This window comes from Pygoscelis adeliae, unplaced genomic scaffold (assembly GCF_000699105.1).
Source record: "Pygoscelis adeliae isolate BGI_AS28 unplaced genomic scaffold, ASM69910v1 Scaffold69, whole genome shotgun sequence".
Taxonomy (NCBI): Eukaryota; Metazoa; Chordata; class Aves; order Sphenisciformes; family Spheniscidae; genus Pygoscelis; species Pygoscelis adeliae.
Window position 1 is genome coordinate 1,841,623 of NW_008825619.1, and position 19,898 is coordinate 1,861,520.

At 36.1% G+C, this 19,898-nt stretch overlaps 1 protein-coding gene across 3 annotated transcripts in view; it reads right to left on the bottom strand.

Annotated features, from left to right (window-relative positions):
* The window catches only part of NLGN4X (neuroligin 4, X-linked), a 126,483-nt gene extending 119,258 nt beyond the window's left edge, over positions 1–7,225 (bottom strand). For all 3 annotated transcript variants that reach the window (XM_009333380.1, XM_009333382.1, XM_009333379.1), the window contains exon 1: positions 6,754–7,225. In XM_009333380.1, the coding sequence (XP_009331655.1) occupies positions 6,754–7,225 (472 nt within the window). The remainder of the gene's footprint in view (positions 1–6,753) is intronic.
* Between the last annotated feature and the right edge of the window lie 12,673 nt (positions 7,226–19,898).

Consider the following 19,898-nt stretch of genomic DNA (forward strand, 5'->3'; position numbering starts at 1 on the left):
ACATTTAAAAACAAACAAACAAACAAACAAACAAAAAAAACCACACCAAGAAAAAACCCAAAACACCCTGAAGAGACAAGTGGAAGTCAATGGGCAGAATGAAGTAAAATTGCCTGTCTGATCTGTCTCATGACCCACATGACTGAAAGACTGATTCTTTTGCGTCACTGAGCCAAATGGCACAGCCTCTACATCTCCGAAGGCACTGTTCTTTGACTAAAAGGATGATAACATTAATTTGTCGTTGCGGAAGAAACATTAATTCATCGTGTTTTAAAGAACATTCCCCCTGTTCTAGCAGGTTTTTCAACAAGAGGCAATGATGAGTCTCTAGGAAACTGTGCCAAAAATCCTGTTCAGATTAGATAATGTCATATTGAATGCTGAGCCTTCTCACTAGGCTTCACTGCATATTAATTCCTGAAAAAGGCATTTGGGTGCAATCCTGTAAAGTGCTTGTGGAATGGGCAACTCCGGGAGGGAAGGACAGCATTTTGAAGTCAGCAACTAAATCTGAATTTAGCTCTAAGGATTTAAGAACTTTATTTCATCTAGATTAGAGTCCTGTTCTTTGGTGTCAGAAGGTATTTGTGACTGTTAAAAGCAAGAATGTAGAATAGGGGCCTGGATTACCCACAGCTTTATCCTGGTAGGCAGAGGGTAGTCGGACATATGCCTTCTTCTTTCTCACAGATGCTGCAATATTTCTGGATTAGGAGGAGGGGATATATTGGACACTAACAGTGAAAGAATTGGCTTGAGGCGCTCTGACACAATAAGGAGTTTATCCTTCACAATGGAGAGCGATTTTCCCTCCGTCGCTAAAAAGTTTATGTATGTTCAACTGGGATTATATGCAGTAATTCCAATGTTATAATTTTGTATTGTAATGGTTATCTATTATTAATCTGTCTCACTTTGGAAAGCAGTACACATGTTTTACAAAAGGGTATGTCTTATTGTATACAATTTTTGTACAGTATAAGCTGAAATGAATTTAAATAAGTAGAGATTTTTAATAATGAATTTGTATTTTTCCAAAGAAGAAAAATAATTGACTGAAAGGGTTGAAGTTAAAAATAAACCAGTCATTGACGAAACCTGTGAAAATCTTGAAACTCAGAACAAACTCTTGCTACATTCTGCTTCACTGGAAGAAAGAAAAACATTATTTGTAATATGAAACTGTTAAAACATTATCATCTATTAAAGAAAAAACACTCCTAAATATGTTTTAAAACAGATTTAAAATATTTTTAAAATATAACTAAATTTAATTAATTTGCTTTTAAAAATACTTCAGAAAACAGAAGTAAAACTCTACATTCCTATACCAACTACACAAATTTTAATTGACTTTAAAAAACACATAATAAAGATTTTGAGGAAGAATCAGAATTATAAACATGTAAACAAGATATTGGATTCTTAATTTCTTAAAGCTATATACATAAATCCTGAATTTGATTCCTTAATTAGCTACTTGAATTTACAAAAGTAGTGAAGAAAGAATAGAACAATTGCAATTTTGAGATTACCTGATGAATGTCAGATATGCATCTACTGAAACTTGAAACTACATGAAGTTTAGGAGAATCTACTCTATAGAAATTCAGGTTTATTTGGAAAATAAAAGTTACTATTACTATTATCACCTACTCATAATTCAACAAAAATAATGTTGTACAATATTGTACCTATCTTGTACACTATGTTACCATTTTTATGTATGGACCCTTATTCCTCATATGAATAAAGAAGCCATTGAATAACTTACTTTTCTTTATTCCACGCCATCAAATAATTGTAAAGATGCCACTCATCTTTCTACTATCTTTTTCTCCCCTTCCCACCCCAAAAAAAGGGAAAACCCCAATTTTTTATTAATTAAGTTTTAGCAGTAGAATTTTCATAAAAAGATTTTTTCCAAGTTAAACAAACACTGTAATTCAACAGCAATGACAAGGAGAAGGCTGCAAACACTCAGTTATATACTAAGCAGACATTTGACTAATATGAAAAAGTGGGACAGTATGCAAGCTATAGAAATCACCTAACGTACACCATCTTTATCAGCTTTGTTCAAGTTTTTCATTTCTTAGTCAAACAGACACAGAGTCTAAAGATGCAGGTACCTTTCTCTGGTGCTTAGTTGCCGACTGAGATTAAACCACGACACTTTCCTTCACATCACTGCTCAGAGAAGGAACACTGTTGATATCTTTGCTGTTGCCCAAGGCTTTTTTCTTCCTGGTAGCCCACAGTTAAATATACCACTAATCCTGAACAATATTCTCAGTTTCCCTAATCTAACGAAAAAATCATGACCTACTCATTCAGCCTTAGTAAGTATCATGGCCTACCAGATTTTGTTGTCACTTCAGCTGTATTTATTGTGACGTAAATGAGACAAGAGCTCACAGAACATTTTTAGTGAGCAAACCTCTGAAGATGCTAAGTCCTTCATTAGTTAATCCCTAACAGATATATAGTGGTTGAGTAGCTACCCACTTGTGTAAAATGTACCCTCTATCCATACACCAAACTAAGTAAAAAAATATATGCTTACTACTGAAAATGTAAAGACAACAAAAAGTCATCTCTTTTATTTTATTTTCTGTTTTGATCTGAACAGAGCAGGTTTTAAACAAACAAACAAAAAAAGATTTGTTCATGTTGTTTGTTTTTGGCTTTGTTTTTTTTTAATCTTGTCTTCCTATTAATACAGTTTTGAAGTTTATAATGAAAGAAATCTAAATTAAGGGTCTTTTCTATTTGTTTTTTGTTATATTTTTTTACCCAGTTATGATAGGAGTTAGCAATCTCCTTCAGCATCCACAGATTCAAATGATAAAGGCCAGGGATTAAGCACAGCCGATTAACAGTCTGTGTCCTCTTCAATCTAGCATTTCCACTGTAGATAAACCCATATTCAAACTGAAGTTATAATAAACAGACTGTCCTCAATATCATTTCCCTAGATGACCTCCTCAAAACTGACATTCAAGTATTCTTGTGGAAAATTACAGTTTATAGTAACTGGAAAAGCAGACAAGACAACATATACCCCCACAAATGATTCTGAAGATCAAGCAAAATGTTTAGAAAGCAACTTGGATAAAATGATAATTTTACTATATTTTATTTGTTTCAGTTCTGAGTAATTTCTTATGATTATAGGTTTGACATATAAAATAAAAGCAATTTGCTAAATTTTATCTTTATTGTTTGTACTGTGTATCTTTAAAATAACTGCATCATTATTTATGCTTATTATGACCAAAAAAAAAAAATCTTGATGGACTATAGTGGTTACAATTCTTTCCCTTCCAAAGGCAAAGGAAAACAAATACTGAAAATTCTCCAGCTACTCTAGATTCTCTGAAATGTAAGTGTTACTCTAAGAAAAGTATCAGTACAAAACATTTCCCCAGTGAACAACAGCAAAAGAATAAATATCCACATGGACAGAATTGCAGAAATATTCTGTTAAGTATGTGTTTTGATTTCTATCATAAATAATATTTTCACCTAAGATGAAAAAAAAAGCTCCTAAAAACAAAGATACTTTTTGTTTTGTAGGAACTTTTTAACATGGAATGTTCTGACAGGATTCTGCTGCTATTTGACATTTGAAATCCAGAATCTTATGGGTCAAAAGAAAGGCTATGATCAATGCAGATATAAACTGTGTAACAGGTAATTTTAATTTCTTTACCTAGACACTCCAACTATTTTAAGGAACTATAGAATTTTGTGTCATTTAATTTCAGTGTACTTCTTTAGACAGAAACAGCAACATTTCAAACTATTTTATTGTAAATAACTAATCTTATCTACCCAGTTAAAGGGACTGTATTCTACTCTTATTTCCATTAGTTTATGCTGGCAGAGTTCCAGTGAAGCAATTCTGAAATCAGATGATACATGTGTGCATTTATTCTTCAATTCTTTATTCAAAGTACATGATCAAAATTTGCTTCCCTTTGACCAAACCACTCAAGTGATAAGAAACCAGTCATGCTATATAGTGCAAAAAACACCCCAACAAAACAAAACACCAAACCTGAGCTGCATTTTGATTAGTTATTCACTAGAATTGGTTTAAAGTAAGCACTGCATGTGAACACAGTTAATTCATTAGAGTTGTTCATCAATTCTTTTCACCAAAGTATAAAAAACAAAAAAAGATAACATAAAATGATTCAGATTAAGTTTCATAGTCAGAACATTAATTAGGTTTGGATGATTCCATCCACCTTTTCTTCTGGACACAAAACAGTTTCAAAGCTCTTTTAAATAAATCTGTACTTGAGAAAGAATTGAAAATGTGAATTTAACTCAAAGTCACTCACTTTCAGATCTTGCTTCAAAAACTAATTTCATGGTCTGTCTTCATATCAGTGTAGCTTATTTTTGCCAACCAAGACTCATATAATGAAGCGTAATGTGTTTAATCAGATTGTATGGACTACAATTTAAGGCTATTTATGTTTTGTATGATTTGGAGACACACTAACTTAGGAGATGTGCTCTGTAGGTCAGTTCTGCTTAATCATCTTTCTGAGCAGAAGGTTGCATATTTTCCTCACCAAAAAAGCCACACTGAGTTATATTTAACTAGTGATAAGATATACAGCATACAATTAAAATACCATGTATTCCATTTATTCATTTTTAAGTTTCTCATTCCCCATTGAAACCTTTTAAAAATGCTTGTCATATTGTACAGGAACAATCTTGCCTTCAGCTCATCACTGACATCAAACCTTGCCTCTCATTATTCAGCTATATACTTTTATGCATGGGTTTATTTTTTGAAGAGAATATATAAAAGCAAATGTATTCCCTTTACATGCTATTTAGTGTAAAAAAAAAAATATCTAAAACCAGGAGGACAAGTAAGACATACACTTTTACGGAATTAAGTGTACAAAAAGGTCTACAACAGGTAAAATTAAATTTATCAGTCCTTTCTATTTTTATTCTAACAGCAAATGCCATTAGCTATTACATGCAAGATGAGGAATTTTATAGGTCGTTCAGCACACAGTATTTTATTATTATCCATTTGATATCAAACATTCTTTTCCTAGATATTTGTATCTATTTTTCCATGTCTAATTTCCTGTCTTCCTTAATTAATGGATGAAACTTTTTATTACTAGATTGGAGGAACATGTGAATTTATTAATACTGGCTTTAAAATAAGACTGAGTTAGCAGAGCTGACATTCCTTCGGTAAGAACAAATAAAATCTTAACCTGAAATGCTTTCTTAGGGCAAACTTACCCTAGTGACTAATTAAAAGCTGAAGGATAAAATCCAGAACATAAACAAATTTGGGAAAGAATTATCTTTGTTGCTATCCAAGGAGTGAGATGCAATGCAATGAGACTGGAAGGGGAAAGAACTGAGTGGAAAGATCTGCTCCTTCGTCTACACGCAGGCACGCACACATGCATACACATGCACACGCAGAGCCCCATACACACAGCTTTTCTTTCAGAGCACTTTTCATTTAAGTAGCTTGGTAGTATTTATGTTTGCAGATATCCCAGTATTCCCAAACCTTACCCCTTTATTTTTAGCTTTCAGGTTTTTGCTTCAGCTCATGAGAACAGGAAAAGAAGGTGGTATGTTTATTGCTGGCAAACAGCTTGGAAATTCTGAATAAAGAAGCCAATCAAGGCAGAAGGATTGTAATAATCAAAGTACAAAATTTGCATATTTAGAGTATGGTTACTGAGAAATAACAATGCCTTGGTTATGCAAATCAAACCCTCAGCTAACATGAAGGGATTTGCATATCTGGGAGAAATCTGTCACGTTATGCATCGGTAACTACATTCTAAGTGGCTGAAAGAACTGGCTTTTAGCAGCATATTACATATAATTGCCGGTAGAATTTTTTATTTCCTTATGGTATAGAATAACCTTTACTCATTTGGGGCCTGATGAAAACAGGTCTTCTTGTCTATAGGAAGCAATACCATTCAGAACCACAAAAGATACATTCTGCATGCCATAAAGCTAGAATTTTTAAGATTGAGATCATGAAAACATTCAGAGTTGTGTGTTACCAATTGTGTTCACCCTTTTTGTTTATAGAAGGTGGTTTAAAGTAGCCCTCTTGAGAGAGGATTGCAGAAAAGAGATGAAAGTTTAAGGCCACCTGTTCAGCTCTGCATAATAAAATCACGAAGAAAAACAAGTTGGACTGAAAAGTTTCACAGGTAAAAATCCTGGGAAAAAACTGCAGACTGACCTACTATAACAACTGTCTATTATCTACTTAAATCAGGCAGAGTTAACAGTAGGCTCAGAGGTATTATGATAAAACCAAAGAAAAAATAATTAGGGAAATTTTCCTTTAAAAATGAGTATGTGGCAGTATTTGTACCATTCATGGATGGGAAAATAAATATGTTACTTCTGGTTAATGTTTATTTCCCCTTTCCTCTCTTGTGAATGATGCTGAGCTGTAGTTCAGATGTAAACTTAAGGCTGGCTTACGTACCCTGGCCACTGCCTGCAAATGAAATTGCAGTTGGTGTTACTCAGAAACATGAGAGAGAATTCATGAAGGCACGTTCAATCTACAAAGTATTACTTATAATGCGTGTTCAGAGGCATGATCCATTTCCACAGATAAAACATGGAGGAAGCTGAGCACGATGCTTTAAATACCTGGCTACTACTCGTGTGCAGAACTGGTGAGTGCGCTGCAGTGTGGTCCTTAAGAGTACTTACCATCCTCTGTGGGCACATAGATATTCAAATACAAGCAGTCTTCATTTTGATCTTGAACATATGTCACCACAGTATCCAGATTGGCTGTAAACCAGACGGGCAGCATGTCATTGAGCAGTGACCTCTCATCCAGGTACTGTGGGCAGACGGCGGCAAACTGTGTGGCGTTGCGGACACCCGTCCAAGATGACGGTGGCTCCGGGGGCTGAAATCGCCTTTCCCCGGTTGGAGGAGAGGCATAAGGAACACCCAGGTACTGCTCCACTGGACCAAGGATCTCATTGGGCAAAGGTGTTCTTAAACCACGTATTTTGCCGTAATTCGTGGTAACAACCGGGTATTGTGCTTGGCCATCGATGAGAGTAAATCTTATAGCCAGTGCAGTTATCCACAGGAGGAAGTTAGAATTCAGCATGACACACACTGGGGTGAAGACCAAAGGCAGCCATAGGAGTCCCATTGGTTTCGACATTATTTAAATCAACATCAGCAGGGCTCTTTTTTCCACAGCCAGGAGAAAATTAATCAGTCAAGGGAAATGAAAACTAATAAAATAAAAAGGTAGTCAAAAGGAGATGAAGTAAGGGAAAACGTAACCTTGTTCAGGCAGCGAAAAACCAAAAGCTGATATGTGGTAGGTGCCTCAGCTGACTGGCCGTAGACAAATCCCAACATCAGAAGAAACAAGGGAGTGTTTGCCCCTAAGGCCCATCCCAGACTTCAGCGTTGGCTTAATCCTGGCAACGCATGGCACTTCCCAGAAAGTAGCGCAGGGAGAGATCCACAGTTATTCCACTTCCCCAGCGAAATGGCTCCTTCCAGTGAAGTCCAGCCCGCTCAGTCAGCCTGTGGCCAAGAGAAAACAAGTAATTCAAATCAACAGACACATTCATATTGGCATAAATCTAAAAAAAAAAAACCCACAACCCAAACCAAACAATTAAATTCACACACTACTTCCATGCCAAGGTCCACAAATGTTTTACGAACTTTAGGCACCATGGGTAGCTACGTGTTTCCAAAGATACTTAAGGTACGAGAGCCGAAAATTGAAGCCACAAACTTGTCGGAGTTTATACCGCAAACCAAACATTTCTGCTCCTGTATATACTTCCAAACCAAACCACAGCCCAAACATTGCTGGTTTCAGGAAAGGTATCATGTTTAAGTGCTATTTTCTGCCCTAAATAAACAGCATCTCCCTTTCAAGCATATTTGCACTCCAACAACAAACATTCATTAAGTGTTTTGCTGCATTTAATAATCTTTGTTATGATACGATTTCTGTACGTAAGTATTTTTCACAGGTATGCCTGCTCTACTGTATGACAACCTAATTTACCTCCATCTAATTCAGAAACTCCAATTAATGTAATAGCATTACATTAGTTCAAAGCAAGTGTGAGAACAGTTAGTCAAAATTAGATACAAAGTTATTGGTTTTCATATCTGTTTTCTTTGTTCTATGTTTGACAAAAAGGAACAATAGAAACTGAAAAGAAAAAAAAAGCATGAGACAATCTCTCAAAAGTCAGATTTTGACCTACGTAGTGTTATAACTATGTAACGTTACCTTCTTGCATGCTCCTCCTTTTAATTTTTAGACAGAAGGCAAGTCATACAACAATTCTGTTAATTTTTAATGAAATACAAGTCACTCATATAGATATGCTAACCATTACAAGTAGTAAAAATAGACACACAGCACTTGTTAATACTTACATTCTTCTCCCTGCACAAAGAAATGGAGGAATTCCTTTTTACCCGTTATTCAAGTCAAAACAACAGATAACAATTCCACAACTAAAACAATTCTTGTTATAGGAAACTGATACTGATACTTTACATTTGATAGGATGAACGCACGTTCTTATATAAAACATATGTAGGTGAACTGCCAGGTCCTGTTTTCAGTCAGGACTCTGTCTCATGAAGGTATAAAATCAGTTTTCAACAGCAGAAAAAAACAAGGTAAGTAACTGTTGACAGTGATTTCAAATAAAAAAAAAAAAACAAACCCAAAAAACCAACCAACCAACCAAACAAAAAAAAACCCAAACCCCAAACAACCCAGAAATAACCACAGGAGACATCTATGCTGATTCTTTTATACAAGGAAAGGCATCTGAAAGATATTTCATTCTTTCAAAACTCCTGGAATTCTTCAATGACTTAATTTTAGTACTTGTACCGCAAATTTTTGTAAACACCTGAACACCAGAGGCCAGAAAAATATCAGATATATATTATTTATGGTGAACCGAAATTTCTATTGACATTTTCACTCGTAGATAATAGGCTCAGATGCTGCCTCCAAAGGACTTGCAACTTAAGTGTAATTTCTGAAGGACAAATCAGTAACAGCTGTAAGTGGCATGTGTCTGAGAGCACCACCAGCCCTTGCAGGCCCTGCCAAGCCCCACCTGAGACCTGCCCCCACCCTGCCCATGGCCACAGAACCCCATTTCAACCCAGCCCGGGGCCATCAGTCCCTGCCTGAGCTATGCTGCAGGGATAGGTCCCTGTGCCCAGACCACTGCCCAGCCTGGGTCTTGCCCTGACTGGGTCCCCAGGTCAGCCTTGGACCTGACTCCTCACCCTGCCTGGCCTGATGATCGTTGGGCGGTGGCAGGGTCCTGTCCCTGTCCCCAGCCCAGCCTCAATGGAGTGCTTTAGGAGGACGCCCCGTTAACGGAAGTATTGCCCTGCCAGCTCTGCAGTGCCCACAGTTCCTCGCTCATCCTCCCCCATGGGGCAGCCCCACTCCAGCTGCCCCCTGGCACTCAGAGTGGTCAGCTGGCTACTGGTCACCCAAAATTCCTCCTCAAGCACCGCCTTCCCTTCTGAGTTCTGCTACCATCTTTAATCACAGAAGTCAGCAGCAGGCAATTGATTTTGGGTATTGTTCCCTCATGCTCTCTCCCATCCTGACTTTGGTACACTGACCATGCAGCACAAAGCAGATTTTCCAGTCATACCCAACTGAGGATTTAATCTGTGCTCAGGGAGGAGCAACAGATCCTACTCCCTTGACACCCACACTGCAGAAGTTTGTAATAACAATGTAAGAAAAGGAAATGTGGAATAAAGCACTGAGAAAATTGACAAGGTGGAAGAAAAGACAGTGATCCAGATGATGAAAAATGGATAAAGAAAAAACTTGTCTGGGCAAACAGCAAATGAAAAAAAGAGGAAACAAAACAAAAAAAAGAAAATGGGAATGACAAATAAACAAGAGTGAACACATTACCAGCACAGAGAGAACAAAAAATGGCAACATGAAGGAATGTGGAAATCCTCAATTGATAAACATACTAGAGATAATATACAACTGTCGAAAATGTGACTTAATAAATAATATTTATCCATACTAATTACAGGGTGTCTTTGGATCAAATATGTGGTTATATGCCATTATTTTGAATAGGGTGAAAGGACAGGAAAAGGGAAACATTCATTATTGACCTGAAACTGAATTTGTCATCTGATTCCTCATCCAGGAAATAAGACCAACAAAAGTTAGCTTTGTGGGTATTAAATCCACTCACACAATGTGTTTTATTTTCCCCTGTACCTTAACAGGACCATACACAAAGCTTACACTTCTGATTCATGCACACATAGACATTTAGATTTTAAGGATCTTGAATCCATAAAGAAACATACTGTTGGCTAACACAGAATATAGCTAGTTCTCTCAGCCCCGCTGCCTGACCTATAACAGACCTGCAGCCTTTGCCAACCAGTACAAAGACATAAACAAACAGCAGATAGTGACAAGCGCATTAACACAGGCAAGGTATATACCATGAAAGAGCAATTCTAAGATGGTAAGTCAGAATAAAACCACTATTTATTTTAACATGTTCTGGTTATTAAAATTTATTGTTGTTAGTCAGTTAAATGGCAACAGAAGCAATCAAAGTTTTTAATAATTTATTAAACAGGTCTTCTCAAAAATTTTACATAAGTAATAAATTATGTATGACCACTGTATACAATAAGTCTTTAAACAGAAGTCTCATGAAGAAAATTGTTTTGCAAAGACAGTATTAGGCAGAAAATATCCCACTTTTCAGTTTATTGATTTATTACTAGAGAAATTACCATTTTCATAAGGTTAGTTTCACACATGAAATACATACACATTCATACACAGAGAAAGTTACACAGAATAATTTTCAGTAAGAATATCAAGCGATAAGGAAGAAGACATGCTATCTATACTTTCATGAGCTAGATGATTTTGCTATGTGCATCATTAAAAAGGCTGGAAGATGTAAACAGAGAGTCACAAATTACAATTAGAGATTAATCTTAAATAGAAAACTGTATGCATTTTAGAATGTTTTTAGATATTATACCAAGAACAGTTTGATGCACATCTATATGTATCCAGTCAGCTATTTAATACACCTTTACATACTTAGTCTACAGGAAGAAAAGTACTTGTCATGTCTTTATTTATTATCACTAATAGTGTTGTATTTTTCCCTTTTTTTTTTCTTTTTTACTGCTTCAAGTGTTAGAAAAATGTGTACAAACTTTATTGCAAAAACTTCCTAGTTGGAAGCATCACCCACTCAAACAATCAAAACCAATCAATCCAAATCAAAATATTCAGTTTAAAATGGCAACTTCTGGCAACACAACACACAAAGAGAAGCCAAAGAAGATCTGAAATCACATACATTCATACATGACTTCTTTATTGGCACAGGAGTGTAATTGGAGGCTAATGAGACATTTATGGCCTTTGAAGTAAATGCAGATTGAAGTTAACACTGATGTGCATCTACTAAAAACACCACTTGTACTCAATTATAAATCTATGCCCCAAGCCACCCTCAGAGATGCTTAAATAGCCTATGAATCAGGCCTTCAGGGCTAACCTGATGGTTTCCAGGATCTGCAGTAAGCAGATTTTCAGCTTGAGCAGATGAGTGTGTCAGTAGCTCTACAGTAATTCTGTACCTGCTGGGGAAATATGAGACATGGCTTAAAAGTCCTCTTTGCTCCAGGGTAGAATAGCAAACTCTAAAGTGATGTCAAGTTTTTTTGACCTGCTTGTCCAGGCCATGGACAGTCACAAGAAAACCAAACACAAATATAAATTATAGGAGCACAGGAGATTGAGGACTGCACAGATTTCCTGGGATTTCTTAGGCTTTATCTAAACCAACTAGTGCACTACTGTGCACCTCAGCTTTCAGTCACTGACCACCTTCAGTGCCTGTCCCTCCCTTCCACTCAAATTCCCTGGGGCAAGGTTTTTGATGTGTACATAGGTCTCATCTCAATACAGAATCAGGGTTGAACACCCACAGCCCCCTCTTTAGACATATGCTCTGGAAGCATACAGTCAGCTTGATTAGCTGAACCCTGAGTGTCACTGGCTAGTCACCAGAACAAAAATAACAAATAGTGTAATCAATAAGACTTCAGATTCTCCTCATAGTGATATTTTGTACAGTATTTAGTGCATTTCACAGAATATGGGGATTTCAAAAATATTTGATTTACCAAGAATGTGAGTTGTGGCTTTTCTTCTTTCCCTTCTCTTCCTCCCCTTGAAAGATATCATTTTGAAAGTTATGAAGTAAGGTGGTTTTATGGTGGTTTCTTTTTTGATTTTTTTTTTTTTTAAGGGGAAGGGGTTGTGTGGTTGTTTTTTTTTTAAATAAAAGTAATTAAAAATATTATCCTGTTTTAAACATAAAATTCTATAATAAATTAATGCAGTGGCAGGAGACTGTAAATAAGAACTACCCAAGGCATAGCAATCTGTGAATATGCCTACAGTATTGATTTTAGCAATACATATATATAATTTGTATTATTTTTAGCAGAAAACTAATCACACAGTTGTTTTCTGTAAAAGCTCTTCCCAAAGCAGGTTTAAATGCCCCTCTGCCTCAAATTCAGCACTGTAACCTCTGAATCGTCACTATATTCAAAATATTTGCTCAGTAACAAAAGAATATTTCTTCCAAATATCAGTAAATGCATACTGGTTTTGCCTACCATCTTTCAAATAAAAAAACAGTTATAATTTCTTTAGTTTTCTTTCCCCCCCCCCCCACCTTCTAGGACTATTTCCTTGATACATTGAAATGAGCTAAGCTTCATTCTTCCTTATGCTACATAAAGTCATTCAGAAAAGTCAGACAAAGTCATAGTGAACACCAGTCATGAACTAATGTGCCGTTTCTGGACTGGATTACGTAGAAGGTGGGTGGGAAGACTATTAACTGAAATTGGCAAATCATATATATTCTTAAAGCTTCTAGGACTATTTCCTTGATACATTGAAATGAGCTAAGCTTCATTCTTCCTTATGCTACATAAAGTCATTCAGAAAAGTCAGACAAAGTCATAGTGAACACCAGTCATGAACTAATGTGCCGTTTCTGGACTGGATTACGTAGAAGGTGGGTGGGAAGACTATTAACTGAAATTGGCAAATCATATATATTCTTAAATCTCCTAACTGTAACTATAGCAATGCCTGGCTTCAAATTAACATGCAGCAGAGTCTTATGAGAAATTATTTTTCCTAATAGAAGCTATCTGTTTATTTTGTTGGATTTTTGTAAGCATAGATTTGAACAATGTATTATTAAATTATTATTAAAACAAACAAACAAAAAAAAAAACAAAATCCAGATTTATAATAAACCTAACTTAGCATTATAAACTTCACTAAGGATGAGTATCTGAACTACATATCTACATTATTAATGGATTAACCAAGTTGTATGTCAGTACGGTTTCTGTGGTAGTATATTGCTGTTCAGTCACAGCAATTCAGCGGGTAATAGGGATTAGAGGGGCTTTTAGTGATTCAGAATACTGTCATTTGTCTTTTACATCACATTCTAATGTATCTCTTACTAATTCACAGTTAATATTCTCTTGAAGATTTAAAGATTATAAATGAAAAGAAAGCAAAATATCAGTGATACAAATTTAAGAACTATGACGTATCATTTCTTAAAGTGAAAATAAATACAAACATTATTATGGACCTTGAAGTTGGTCTTAGATTTACGGTTAGAAATAACTGAGGACAAAGGTACATAATTTATATATATTTTTTTTTAATATGGAATTAAAGCCTGAAAAGCAATACAAATTATATACAATGATTAAATTAACCAGTTTCTTTTTTTTTTCAAATAACATGCTGCATTTACCCTCCCCTGAATTTCTCCAGTAAGTCTCTCAGATAGGCTCGGACAATGTCAGTAGATCCCTTAGGTTAGAAACTACAATCACCATTTACTTTTCAGAAAAGAGACACACATTTATTTCATATCATTGCTTCTTGCCTACAGCTACCACTCTTATTCTGAATTTCTGTCTCATACACTACCAAAACCAACAATGTGATTATAAGAAAAGGCTGTGTGGTCCCTGCATTGTTTTTGAAAACTGCAATTCTCTCAATAATGAAAACAATTTGAAAAGCAAAAGGAGAGAAAGAAGTGTGATCATCAGTCCTTTTCAAGAAAAAACAGAGAAATACACTTCTTAAGCATTCTGTAAAAAATCAGGTGTTTGGAGCTAATTATAAAAAGCTGTTGTTGAACAATCACAGATATGGTCTTCCCTTAGTTTTTTCCTGTATTTAAAATGATAAAAAAACATTATGGCCAGGAGGACCCAAGACTAACTGGAAATGCTCAGTTAAGATTGTTGCACCTATCTCACTGACTTTTGAACTCTAATTTCAACTGGTATTGCATATAAGAAGCATGGAAAAATTTCAGTGGTTGGACGATTTTCATGATACTTTCTGCTTCTTGAGATAAATTGATGAAGATTGCAAATAAATATGAGGTGCCACTATTAGGAGGGAAAAAAACATGGCATAAACTGTTTATAAATGTAAACTTTAAATTACTAATTATCCCAAAATTCCAGGTGTGTTCTACTCAGATCAAAATTTGACTATTCATTATATGAATTTAAACTTCTTATAACTGAATGGGCACTATAACCATTCAAATGTCTGAAGCTATAATGCAAGAGAGGTCGTGACACACTCTCAAATAATAAAGCAGCAATTAACTCTGATTGCAAGGTAGTGTGACAGGGCACTAAGTCTTTTTTGTTCAGAAAGAGTCCAATGTCTCAAATATGACCATGGATGTTGATCACAAGATACATTTATTTATTTGATAGCCTTTGTCTAATTGTGGCTGCAAAGTCTTAAGAAAATACTACTCTTCAAGTAGGGAAATGTACAAAAAATAGCACCAGTACAGTCTAGCACAACTGTTGACTTCATTTCCAGCTTTTACTTCTGACATGACCTTGTAAAAGAAATGTAACACTCTCTGGGTCTCTCTTTATTTCTTTTCTGCACCTCTGTTTTCTTAAATTCAGATGTGTTACTCCAAAACAAAAAGGTTATGATCTGAAAGAGGATGTTCAACCCTGAGACTCTGTAAGGCAAAAGCTCCTGTAGAGCAAAATTTCTTATGCCTGAAGTAAAAAGAAACAATTTATGGATATAAAAAAAATGAAAACATGCATACAAAAATCACTATTTTATACCTGTTTTCTGGTTTGCAGAATATACCTTTATAATTTGAATAAACCTTCAAAAATATCAGTTTGTTACCTATTGCCACTGCAAGACATAAAAAATAAACATTTCTAACATGGAATGGGTCTAACTTCTCTCCAGTAAGAAAGGTCAAATGACTGAAAAGGAAAATTCTTAAGGGAATCTATCAGGTTTTGCTTAAATATTAAATAGGGAATAAATAAAATAAATAAATAGGAATAAAATAAATAAATAGGAATTAAATATTAAACAGGGAAACTCACAGGTCTCATTCCTCTGTTTCTGTCTTCACCATTAAGCTTATGTGTGTACCCTCCTCAAAGATGGAAGAAACTAAAACTCTTGTCTGAACTAACTGAGAAACTGTCTGAGGGACTGATTGTTAGGCAATTTGATTTCTTGAGGCTATTGAATGATTAGAATTTGCTATCTTCCTGTTGTCATTGCAGTCTCAGAAGAGGAAACATTACAAATGTTACAGTAACTGAAAACAGGGTGGAAAAAGCAATTTAAACCAGCTGGGCACGTAGCTCTCCCCACCCCAATATATTATATGGCCTGAAAAATGCAGTTCAGGCTGCTCTATTATACAAATTCTTAGAACTGAATTACACAGGAGACACAGGCATGATGTTTTCATTGCATTACCTAGTTCATTTACCAGGTGGTGATACTGCCTTCATTCATATGATAATGTCACAGTTATGCACTCATCCTGAAAAAGGGAGAGTTGAGTGACTACCCTCATGTCATAGTTTAACCTCAGTCGGCAACTAAGCACCACGCAGCCGCTCGCTCACTCCCCCCCCACCCGGTGGGATGGGGAAGAGAACTGGAAAAACACAAGTGAGAAAAACTCGTGGGTTGAGATAAAAACAGTTTAATAATTGAAATAAAATGATAATGATAATAATATGATAATAATAATAATAATAATACACAAAGCAAGTGATGCACAGTACAATTGCTCACCGTATAGAATAAGGGGTGGATAGTGTCCTGGTTTCAGCAGGGATAGAGTTAATTTCCTTCCTAGTAGCTGGTACAGTGCTGTGTTTTGGATTTAGGATGGGAACAAAATTGATAAGGCACCGATGTTTTAGTTGTTGCTAGGTAATGCTTACACTAGCCCAGGACTTTCTAGTTTTCCAAAACACAGCACTGTACCAGCTACTAGGAAGGAAATTAACTCTATCCCTGCTGAAACCAGGACACTATCCACCCCTTATTCTATACCATCTGCGTCATGCTCACGTCTCATATTTTATCTATACATTTTCATTAATCACCACCCCTTTTGTTTTCTTATATACACATATATGCACACACACACACAGATATCATTCCCTTAGTCTGTGGGCCATCCCTCTAAAACGTTTGGTGAGTTCATTTAGTCCATGACTTCGGGCTCCATCTGTCATAATAGTCTTTCAGGGCAGGAAAAAATGGAGATGGTATGTGGTGTTGGATTGTTTCATGTTGAAGTCAGTTCTGGTACCATCATCACTGTGCTTCGCCTGGTTTCACTGAAGTTATTCCTCGTTAGTCTGGGTGATTCTTATTGTAATAACATTAGTATGACATATAATATTATTAGTATATCTGTGCATTATTAGTATAACTATTATAACCATAATTAGTACTTAACATCACATAATTCAGATCATTGGCTATTCTCACAAAAAATCAAATCCCCTTGAGGTACACATCGGACTTCCCCATCCTTCTGCATTATCCACCAAGTGCACCCAGGTCCTTGAGCAAAAGCAATCCCACGGATGGGTTTGCCTTTGCCCGAGGCAGGAATAACCCAAACTGTTTTCCCCAACATATTCTTTATGTGCACTACAGGGAATTTATTCCCATCTACAGTACCTGAAGAAGTCTAAACCCACACCTCCCATCTTTCAAGTTACAAACATTAGATTTCAAATAAGACTGGGATGTCTACAAGGACTGTGTGCAGCATTGTCAGTCCTAAACTGAAAGACTTTTGCTCTGAGATTCTCACCCTTGGACTATAAGAAAACTGTAACTTTGCAGGCTCATAAAGCTGAAACTCCCCCAGAGAGGTACTCTCACTATCAAGCAAGCCGTATGCAGTTTGTAGGAGAGTCATTTCATGAAATACAAATTGGGACTGGGGATTATCTTTACTACACTATCACATCATCAAACTTTTTCCAACTTACTTTTCCCCTCAAGTTGTCTTTCTTTGCTAGAAAGTGGACAATTTCACCAGCAGAAGGGAAGAATGTCCTCCAACTTCTGTTCCTGTGCTGCTCTCCTCCTTAACTTAGCGGGCTTTCTCCTGCTAAATGCTGGCTTAAGCCCCTAATATTTAAGATGAGAGAGAGCTTGTCTCAAGACAAGTCTCCACAAAATGTTGTAAAAGATGGGATCAGCAGAATCACTCACTAGGAAGCAATAACAAGGCAACCATTCCTACGCTGCCTGCTGCCTTCCCCTCTCCCAACCAAACACTGAGCTTAAAAACTCGCCTAGAAGAGAGTCCATGTCGTATACTCTGCTTAATGTCCTGTCTATGCTGAATTCATACTGAAGTGTGAAATTCTTAACTTTCTAGCTGACATAAGTACTGGGAGTTGCGAATTATACTATATACTGTGGAACCCTAAAAGCTAAGCAGAATATTACCATACAGAATTCCCGTTATGGATCCAGATCTTAGTCTGTTTTTAGGCCAGTGCAGCAAGCACTGGAATTTAGGTCTAAGCAGTAAACTAAACAGGGCTAGAGCATGGGCTCCAGCACTGTCCTGCCACAGTATTCATACTGCATAGCTGTGTCACCTTCCAGCCTATGCACAGGAACGACCTCAGGGAACAGGACAGGCCAGACAGTACAAATAAGGCAAATATTTTTCTTGTTTTGTTTTTTTCTCTTTTTTTTTTTTTAGGTAAGAAAGATTTTCACTATAGAGACGCAAGCTGTGCTATGCTATGTGGCCTCAGGGGCAGACAACAGGACCCTGATCATTTTATTTACTAAGAGACATAGCCTCATGGGTAGAACCACACATATCTTTCCTCCCCACTGATGCCTGAAGTCCAAGGTTGACTGTGCATGCTTTTGTGTAGTGTACAGACTATTCCTTTATTGCTTAAATATGGAAAATGAGGAGTAAAATAGAGGTTATGGTCCCCCAGAAAATTAATGAAATATGGCTGTCATCTGACATCAGATATGTTGACAAATCTGTAATACGAGAGGATGTACACAACAACAGCAAAAGTGGGATTAATTTGTAAAACAACAAAAACAGCTGTCTAAATATTAAGCAGAATCCAACAACAAAATCTAGAAACCTAAGAAAAAGACTTCTGAAATTCCATTCCTTTGGAAATGCAAATTCTAAAATTGTTACACAAAGTAGCAAGAAGATATACTGCAAAGAATAATTCCATACATATGGAAGCTTGAAAAAGATATCTCGATATCAGTTACTTGGGGTTTGGGTTGTTTTTTTAATCACTATTTTTTCAACTTTATCTCTTTGTTTCCATAAAGGGCAGCAGGAAAAGAACAGACAGCTAGGCTGGGATGGGAAAAGAAAAGGGTATAAAAATCAAATATTTTTTAGGTAATTTTCTATTCAGTTAAAAAGGTCCTGCATGTCCAACCCCATCCTCCCCAAATGATAAAAATCAGATCATCTTTCATGGTCTTTTAACAATTCCAAAAGAAATTTCAGAATTACTAAGTGAATGCTTTTCTCTTAGGTAAAAATAATAAAACAAATTTCTCAGAATGATCTGCATGACAGCCCCTTTCAGCCTACTGCACACATAATTTCAAAGCCATCTAACGTTTAGTTAATTATATTTTCTTGCATCAAAGGCTTTTCAGAACTCTAACGTAATATATTGTATTTGCTTTGTAGTATGTAGAACTGGTATCCGAGCAGAAAAGGAAAGCCAACAACAAATGCAGAAATTGTCATTTCTCCTCCCTACCACTCCCATTACTGGAAAGTTTCTATCTTTGCCTAGCACAATGAAAAGGTTTCCTCTACTTTGGACACATTACTAAAGCTCATGTTCGTCTCAATAACTTTGTTTGAAAAAGTTAGATATTCTGTCTATACTAGAAACATACACTTCAGGCAGCAATTCTTCCTACTGTAATGTAGGTATTTGACATTAAAAACATAGTTGAAGCCAACCACCATTAAAACATCCTGAAGATTATGTTTAAGGAGTCCAAGTCATTAGCCTAGATTAGACAGCTAACTGTCCGATAGCTGAAGTACAGCAAGATGTTTCCTTCTCTCACCTCTTAGCAATATATACAGAATAATCTCTATAACCATGATACACAAAGTTAAGAAACTTGTAAGTTTCCTGTTAGTTTCATACATGAACCAAGTCCTCATGACTAAAATCAGGAAGAGCATATTCTACTTTGAGTTTTAATTAGTTTTTGTCTGTTCTTCCACTAGTTCTGCTGATGATTGATTAAAGATGATGCAGCATCCATTGGTAAGAAATTCCATATACAGAGTTTAGTCTAAACTTCAGCTATTTTCTCGCCTACCATTCAATTCCTT